The sequence below is a fragment of the Oreochromis aureus genome, linkage group 4 (genome assembly GCF_013358895.1).
Source record: "Oreochromis aureus strain Israel breed Guangdong linkage group 4, ZZ_aureus, whole genome shotgun sequence".
Lineage (NCBI taxonomy): Eukaryota > Metazoa > Chordata > Actinopteri > Cichliformes > Cichlidae > Oreochromis > Oreochromis aureus.
Window position 1 is genome coordinate 1,284,963 of NC_052945.1, and position 9,366 is coordinate 1,294,328.

The 9,366-nt window shown below is 45.4% G+C and overlaps 1 protein-coding gene across 1 annotated transcript in view; it reads left to right on the top strand.

Moving 5' to 3' along the window:
* Positions 1-9,032, top strand: part of stx1b (syntaxin 1B) — a 50,678-nt gene extending 41,646 nt beyond the window's left edge. The window contains exons 4-10 of the mRNA XM_031743594.2: positions 18-92; positions 3,808-3,881; positions 4,730-4,838; positions 5,867-5,940; positions 7,222-7,359; positions 7,457-7,567; positions 7,729-9,032. Coding sequence (XP_031599454.1) covers positions 18-92; positions 3,808-3,881; positions 4,730-4,838; positions 5,867-5,940; positions 7,222-7,359; positions 7,457-7,567; positions 7,729-7,809 — 662 coding nt within the window. The 3' untranslated portion in view covers positions 7,810-9,032. The remainder of the gene's footprint in view (positions 1-17; positions 93-3,807; positions 3,882-4,729; positions 4,839-5,866; positions 5,941-7,221; positions 7,360-7,456; positions 7,568-7,728) is intronic.
* The last annotated feature ends 334 nt before the right edge of the window (positions 9,033-9,366 follow it).

The following is a 9,366-nucleotide window of genomic DNA, read 5'->3' on the forward strand; positions in this document are numbered from 1 at the left end:
GGTTCTTTTCTCTGCAGAGACCAAGCAGGAGTTGGAGGACCTCACAGCTGACATCAAGAAGACAGCCAATAAAGTTCGCTCAAAATTAAAAGGTACGTCCTGGCGCTGCTGCAGATGCAGGAAACATCACGGTGCAGGCGAGGAGCTCTGATGAGGAAGTATCTTCTCAGACAGAGCGGAGACGCTTGTATGCAAACCCAATTATATCGACGTCCTGCTGCAGACAGAGCCGAGTAAATTCACGACACGTTCTTTAATTACTTTACAGTATCTACTGTGAGGCTCTAGACGTTCACATTACTCGCTGTAAGTCAGTTTGGGTTCTCAGGGAAATCTCTGAAGGACGAGTGTATTTATATTCCTGTCCCATCCCAGGAGCATGAATCAGTTTCCTGCTGCTGTTTGAAGAGTCAGGACTTCATACTGCAGCCTGAGAGGTTATTTCGGTGCGCTGTGAGCAGCTTGTTTCAGCACACAGTCAAACATGAGCTCAGTACGCAGCTTGCAGGTGATTTTCAGTGTCTGCTGATGTGAACATTTGAGTTTTGCTGGTTGCTGTAAAACTCTTCAATTAAAAGCAGGATAGGGCACATACAGGTGTAAAAGACCCAGAACAAGGTAGAGAAGGATTATTCTGAACGGATTCATGCAAAGCAGCTATATCAAAGAGTCCAAGAACTTGCAGATGGAGGTAGAAATGAGGAGAAGGGTCCTTAAATTACCTGTAAATGACGCGTCTGTCAGAGGATGTAAAGCTTGCCATTGTCCCGCCCCCTGCACCCAAAGAACAAATCCACAGCCAAGCTGGCTTACAGTCGACCCAGAAGTGGCGATGTCATCTAAGTATAACTTTTAGAGTAAGTTGTACGCTTCACCCAGGATGTTTTGTCTATTTGTCCGTTCCTAATATTTTGGACACTGACCTCTGAAAGCTCCTCTCTCGTTTCTAAACTCACCCGTGTGAAACGTGACCAGTTCTCGCTCCTCAGTGGAGGATTTCTGAGGCCTTGTGACATTCACAGCAAAAAATTCACCTCTGAACAGGTGACACAGGAGTCCACGCCTGATGGGACCGTCATTCCTACACCCGTGAGTTTTTAATGTGAGTCCAGCTTTATTGGAGGATTTACGGTGTTTTCTGTTGACCTTCAGCAAAAGAAGACAATGTTCAGAAACAGGCGTGGCGGTATATCGAGCAGTAATCGCTGGTACAGCCACACACAGACACAGTCACACACACACACACACACACACACACACACTCGCAGCCACACACACACACTCGCAGGTCAATGAGCTTAAAGCTACTGAGTCAGTTCATGCTGAAGGTTCAAGGACATCAGTGCTTTAATATGAACACCCTGAGGATGGAACACACACACACACACCAGAACGATATGTGTGTGAAAACACGCACACAGACTGTACATACGCAGTCTGAGAATAGCAGTGATGCTGGAGATAAAGCTATAATTGGAATCCCTGCGAGGCTACAACGAGTGTTTTTATCAACACACACACTGCAGCATGTCCTACTGTAGATCTGTCATCCTCGGGGTGTGTTTGAGGGATGGGGGTACAGACAGGCTCCTCCCACAGCAGATTTGTGTTCTTAAAAAGTCTTTGTCTCTGTCTGAGTGACTGTGGGTTCAGACTGTGGAGCTGTCCAGTTTTTAAAGAGGCAGTACCTCTGAATAACATCTGAAATAAGCGCAGCCTGGGTTCCAAAGCAGCTTACAGAGACGGGGGCAAGCACATCCACACCACGTTTGAGGTGGTCTGGCGTGGCGAGTCAATATTATGGAGGTGTTTTTGATGTGTGCGATAAAGCCCTCATTCAAAGGTTTCACTCATCTGCTGGACTTTTACCAAGAAGAGCAAAGTTTGGGGATGAAGCTCCTTTTTTTCAGATATTCTGCTTCCTCAAAAATATCAATAAGTGATCAGTGTGTTCATCAATGTGTCTGATTTTCTGTTCCATCATGCTCCTGGACTCTTACTATGGTCAGCATGAATCTCATATTCCTGCAACAGATTTTTACGTAAGAACAAATAAACATGTTTTTTTTTCTTAATAAGCTAAAGATGCTAAAGTCATCCTGAAACACACAAGGACCCACAATCTGTTGCTTACTCACCGGGTTTTCATCTCACTGTCACACAGACAAATGCACACCAACACTGCGCACACGCACCATCAGTGCTATGTGATATTGCTGAGTCATCGTGGATCCAGCAGCAAGCAGCTGGGCCACGAGCCAGGAAGCACACACACACACACACACACACACACACACCGTGATTTTATCACTTCACATTACAAGATATCAACTTGCATTAATTTCATGGAGACTTAAAGCAGGTCCTAGCATAAGATTTCATCATCTTCATTACGGGGGCACTGTCCCCACAGTGTTCCCAACAGACATGGGTCCCCACATTGTACCTAAAACGAGAACAGTGACTGAGTGGAAAACATTATGTAAGCATTTCAGCTCAGCTCATCAAATGCCAGAGACAAACTCACATCAGAGTCACATGACACAGGACAGACCTGGAGCCGGTTACCATGGTGTCCACGCATGCACACACACTGCACTGAGGTTACGTCCAGCTGTGACGTTCTTTTCATTTTACATTCCTCACAGATCTCAGTCTGTCTGACCTTGCATGAGTTCATCTGCAGCTAGACTGTAGGTCCATAGTCTTTGCATCGCCCCCTTCAGGCTGACGAGCTTATTACAAAATCCACACTTCAGGAGCGGTTCTCATGCCGTGGGGCAAAAAGCCACCAAAGAATTGGCAATAATAACCAAATATAAAGAGAAACTAAGATGAATAACTAAATCAAATCAAATAAATCTACTGCGGAGTTTGTGCTGAAGTAACACAAACAAATGTTAACAGCAGACGAGGAGAAACGTGTCTTTTCCTGTTACTGCAGCCAAAAGTTTAGTGTTTGTTAGTTTTTGTTATTCCTGTAATGTAGGTTTAACAGTCTTTGTGTTCACTGAGCAGTTAGGTTGCTTCTGAGCTTTTGGATTGTAATAAAGTTTTTAATCTGTGAAATTGGACTTTTATAAACACAGTTCATGTTTGAGAATTAGAAAGTATCTCTAACACCAGCTGTACAAATCATGGACGTCGTTTATGGTCAGAGCAGCGAGAAAACAGATTTCAGCCTGAATATATGACAACATAACTTTAACTGACTTTGGTACATCGATGGGATCCGTTTGTTTCTGTGGAGCTTCTTTGGTGTTGCTGAGACATTATTCAACTTCATTCGAGTGCTGAGGCGATGGTGATGAAGCAGGGCGAGGATGAGGAGGGTAGTGTTGGTGAACAGGCTGTTTAACGTCCCAGAGTTTACTGTCTCATTCTTTCATTTGTCATATGGAAAAAAAACATTTTCCCTGCTGCTAAACATCCCCAAAGGCAGCGAGTTTCAGATTCCTGCATTAATTCTGAAAGAGGCCAAAAAACATTTGGCAGAAACACTGGACACAAACCGGTAAGCTGGTGTAAGGATAAAAGATCATCATCTGTTTGCTGTTACTTTGAGTTTTGGTGGTTTCAGTAATTTAGTGTTGTAATTTATATTGAATTTGTCACTCGTTTTCAGTCTTCGGTTGTAGTTCATTATGATAACCTTAGATTGAAGCTGTTTAGCGGTTTTCTCAGTGAATCTGCGGAACTCTGAGCGAGGCGTTCGGTCCTCGTTCACCCTCGTTGTTTCCCGTAAGCGCGTCTGTGCGTTGCCAGCTTTGCTTCGGTGTTGAACTTGCTCTGTTTGTTTTCCCGCAGCAATCGAGCAGAGCATCGAGCAGGAGGAGGGGCTCAACAGATCATCAGCGGACCTCAGGATCCGTAAGACACAGGTGAGCCGTGCTTTTATCAGGAGAGCAGATGTGACGTGGAACATCTGACCTCTGAAACAAGCCACGTGTATGGGGTTGTGTTTCAGCTGCATGACAATAAATTCATACCTTTCAAGTGAAACCTCATATGTTTGTTTTGACATCACAGTTTCAAACAGGCCAAAAAGCCCTCCCCCTGACCCTTGACCCTGCTGGATGTTAGGAGGCTATTTTGTGTCTGCTCTTTGTCGTCGTTTAATTGCCTTTCCAGCTGAAACGTTAACAGCCCCTTCATGCAAATGGTGACCCTTGACCCCGTGCTGTCACCCACTCAGGGATCCTCCCTTTCTGCTGTACCTCCCTTTATTCTTTCTGCTCTAACGTCCTACTGAGCATGTGCGCCTCCTCACAGGAACCATGTGACTCGGTGCTATTTGTGTTCTCCAGGCGCCCTCTCGCCTCTGCAGCTCGTCTCGTGATTTGTCTGTAATTTGACCCTGCAATATTCTGCTCTGTCATTGGCTCCTGGCTCCCCCACTCCTCTCCAGCAGTCTGCTCCCTGCTGCCTCCTGGTGGCGGAGAAAAAGAACTGCAACACCACTGACAGCAGCTTGTATAACCATCAGTGTGTGTTTTTTATGTCTGAATGCACAGACAAAAGATCTGATGAGACAAAACTTTTGATACATTTTAAAGCTTTTTAATGCTGTTTTATTGTCATCTTATAGTTTTGTCTAAATGTGTGACACACAGGTGTAGATTTCAGGGTGGAGGCCGAACGAACCACAAAACTGCAGTGATGTTTTTTATGAATCCAGACGTTGACGCTGGAATGATGCTCCAGGTAAAAGTGTTCTGTGTTCCTGCAGCACTCGACACTGTCACGCAAGTTCGTGGAGGTGATGACTGAGTACAACACCACGCAGTCCAAGTACCGCGACCGCTGCAAGGACCGCATCCAGAGACAGCTGGAGATCAGTGAGTACACAACACGCCAGCAACACACAGTTTTACTACATGCTGACTGTATTTCAGCACCATGGTTGTTCAGAGGTCAGAGGTCATCTCTCAACCTGAAGCCTCGAAGGTCTTTATGATTCAACTGGCTGTAGGTGTGATAAAGCTTTGAGTGGTCAGTGAGACTGGAAAGGCAAATGCAGCACAAACCTGTGGATGGAAGATAATGACAGTCTAAACATCAGAGCTGCAGCTGCTGCTGTTTGAACCCACATCTGTCTGTGTGGGGCTGGCTCACTGCTGCCTCTGCTGGACGTCTCAGGAACTGCAGCTGTTGGTGTTTCAGTCTTCAGTTTGGTGGCTGTAAATAATAAATGAGGTCAACACAGTGTGTAGATAAACATCACAGGACAACACACACACACACACAAACACAGGGACACACACACAGACACGCACGCACACACACACACACACACACACACTGATGCAGACAGATAAACACACACACAGACTGCAGAGGGCGCGTGCAGCTACTTTCCTCTCAGCAGTCCAGCATCAGCTGACCTTCACACAGCTGCCAGACTTACCCTGTGTGGCCGAAAGTTTGTGGACACATGGCCACTGTGAAAACATAGAACATATTAACGTTTTCATCATGAGCCAAAACTTTGGCCTTGATTATTTTTTAAATCCTATGTAAGTTTAGTCTCTCGGCTGTGGGATTATACAGAGCACATTACCAAAGAGCTTGTATTAGTTATGTTCATACAGATTTCCTATTAGATCGTGTTCAGGCGTGTAAGATAACGTGTCCAAGAACAGCATCCCAGCTTTACTGTTTAACATCGGGCTGGATTCAGTTTAACTCTCAAGTGACTGAGTACCGTCTTCCATCAGTCCAGCCGTTCGATTATGTATCCTCTGTTGGTGTGTGTTTAGCAAAACCTCATTTTCTGTCACCTTTTGTTTTCTGATTTGATGTTTTCTCGCTGCAATGCTGTGCGACTCTAACAGTGTCTCTGTTGCTCTGTGTTCTCTCTCTGCAGCTGGAAGAACCACTACCAACGAGGAGCTCGAGGACATGTTGGAGAGTGGCAAGCTGGCCATCTTCACTGATGATGTAAGCACCGCACCTGAGCCCACGCGGCTTACGTTACCTGTGCTGTTCTGCATCCCGGCAAGTGTCTGGGATGCAGAACGGCCACGAGGTGCGCTGAGACATCAAGTGAACACGGCCACTGTCACATGACAGAAAGGGGATGGAGGGCGCGGGGTATGATGGGAGCTGCAGAAGGTTTTAATTTGAAGGAGTTGTGTCATGTTGTTCCTCCTCCTTCAAATTAAAAGCTCCCATGTTTGCTGGTGACTGTAACTGAACACTGAGCTGCCAATCAGCACTGAGCTCGTCTGGTTGGGACGTCACAGTATAGTGACTGGGACGCCAGAGGAGCTCAGGAAGAAACAGGCTGACAGCAGGTGTTCGGTTACAGCACACAGGTAAGTCATTCTGACAGGACTGGAGGTCAGAGGTCACGGCTGTATCTAGCATGTGCTATTAGAAGGTTTAACCGCTAAAATCTTTCATTTAGTATCAATTAAATCGAAAGATTTAAACTGCTTTCACCCTCCCAAGGCACTTCAGCTGTGCTTTTTATTTAACTGCAAGATAACATACTTCAGTACAGCTCAAAGATTTCAAATTAAAAGCCTTTCAGGAATTCAGAGGGCACAAACTTTAGCACTGAAAAGGTTTAATTTGAATCAAAGTTTAGAGTTTCACTCAAAAAGAACCAAAAGAGAGCCTAAAAATATTTCACATAGTTTCACTTTTTCCACAATAAAACCAGCCGAAAGGAAGATCCTATTAGTTTTACTTGTCCATCGAAAAGCAACTAACAAATACTTCATGCTCACTTTTTTCACAAAAAATGGTTGATATGATTTTAATTTGAAAGATTGATTTGAAATACTGTCAAGAAATGTTTAATTGTATTGAAATTAATATAAAATTTAATTTAATTTAATCTTTAAAAACATTTAGCACTTTGTGTCAGCTGTGGTTGTTTTAAAGTTCTGTACATAGGAACTGTAAAATAAAATTATATGAGATATAAATAAAAACCAAATAAAAGAAGAGTGAAATCATTAATTAAATAACTACTTCAATTAAAAGAGAAACTAAGTCTATAAATGAAAACACGAGTGTTTTACTGAGAAGAGTAGAAGATCTTCGAACACAGATTCTTGACTTTACTGATATAAAAAATCAGATAACAATAAATATGAAGAGAAAAAAAACAACAAAAAAAAACAAGCAAATCAGAGTGGTGGAAAAAATTACAATTACTCAATTACTGCTCACTGGTCACTGAGTTGTGACCTGTGTGAACCTGCCCCGCAGATCAAAATGGACTCTCAGATGACGAAGCAGGCCCTGAACGAGATCGAGACCCGGCACACTGAGATCATCAAGCTGGAAAACAGCATCCGCGAGCTGCACGACATGTTCGTCGACATGGCCATGCTGGTCGAGAGCCAGGTGCGTCCCGTGATGCAACAGGAAATTAATGCAGCCCGTCAAAGGGCTGACATGGGGCGGTGCGAGTTAAATTCTGCCTCCCGTGTGGTTTTTTTAGGGCGAGATGATTGACAGAATCGAGTACAACGTGGAGCACTCCGTCGACTACGTGGAGCGAGCTGTCTCCGACACCAAGAAAGCCGTCAAATACCAGAGCCAGGCTCGCAAGGTAAGGAATCCCGGATGAGCCCCCATTTGTGTTATGAGCGAGATGATGTGTAGTAGAGTAATTTTGTACGCTCAGAGTCGCCCCTTGCTGGACGCTAAATCCAGGTGTGAAGACTTTTGACATCTTTAACCACCGCTCTGTTTTCTGTCGTCGCCCCGCAGAAGAAGATCATGATCATCATCTGCTGTGTCATCCTCGGCGTCGTCCTGGCGTCGTCCATCGGTGGCACGCTGGGCATGTAACGTGCTTCGCCACCTGCTGCCATGACGACCGAACACCGACTGACCGACCGTCCAACCGACAGCCAGCAGAGAAAAGAAACACCAACGACGACACAAAAACTTGAAACACAAATGCAAGACAGATAACCAATCAGCTAGGAAGAGATAACAACCCAATCACAGATAAGAGGAAACATCACGGGTTCGGGTGGGGTTCAAAAAACAAGAAAAAATCATGAGAAAACGCCATGACATCATAGCTGACTGACTACACTACATATACAAAAGAGGGTACAGATAAACCTATTTATTACAGATGTACATGTAAATGTATTAAACATGAAGCAACACGTGGGTTAGCTACCTGTAAAAACTGATGACCTATAATATGACATTTACTTGTTTGTTTGCTTGTTTTGCCTCTTTTCTTATTTTTTAAAAGTTTCTTTCGTTTTTTCCGGAGTCTCCGAGGACAGTGACGGCAACGGCTGCCGGGTGGGAGTTCTGCCCGTCAAGGCTCCGGAGCTCAGCGCCTTTGGGAACGAGCTCATATAACAAAATAAAAGGCAAAAAAAAGAGAGAGAACATGTTTCTATCACATTCTGGAACTCTGGAGCGTTCCTGAGCTGCGCCCTGGAATACTTTCTGTTCCAGAGCGCAGACGGGAACAAGCAGCCGAAGGTTCCGGAATGTCAGCCTGCAGAACGAGCACCCTCCGGCATTGGCAGAACACGCTCTGCCCCCTTGTTGCTAGGAGGAGCTTCACCGCTGCCTCTTTAGACCACCTCTCATTGGTTGCTCACTCCTGGTGTTCACCTCAGTCAGCCAATGAAATTAGCTTAACCTGGCGAAGCCTGGCCTGCCACCCGTTATTTAGAATGCATCAAGGACTTTGACCGTGACACGCTTCCCTCTGAGTTTGGGGGAGGGAGGCGTGTCCGCGGCAAGAACCTCCCTTTTTTGTCACACCTATCCAACCAAAGAGCCGGGGGAGGGCCTCTGGTTGTCAGGCTGAATTTGATTGGCCGGCGGCAGAAAAGAACGTGATGTTTGACTGACAGGTGAACGATGGGGAGGAAGGGGGCAGGAGGGTTCGGACGAGCGAGAGTCAATCTATGCAGTTTAGAAAACCATGCCTCCCCATCACTGGGACAGCCAATGAGGATTGGGCATTTCGGTGATCTGATCAGATCCGCGGTCGTCATCTCGAAGCTGTCACAGCTGTTCCGGAAGATCCTAAAAAATGAAGAGAACGCATTAAAAAGTAAAGAAGAAAAACAAATGTAACTACAACACTAAGAAGCGCTGGTTGCCCTGGTTACCTGAGTGTCGCGGTGATATCGTTGCTTTCCCGTTTCTCGATGGGGAACGTTTGTTGCTTTGTTGTTTCCGTGGTGCTGCTGTTTTGGTGCGTGTGACGCGTCCCGTGACGTATCGGCCTGACACGATTTAGCTGTTAATGTTTAGTCTGTACGTTTTAAAGCATTCGCCCAGATCCTACCTGCAGCCCCGAGTGTGTGAGTGTGTGTGCGATTCATCCATGCTGTGTGAATGCATGAGTTGCACAGGTGCTACTGA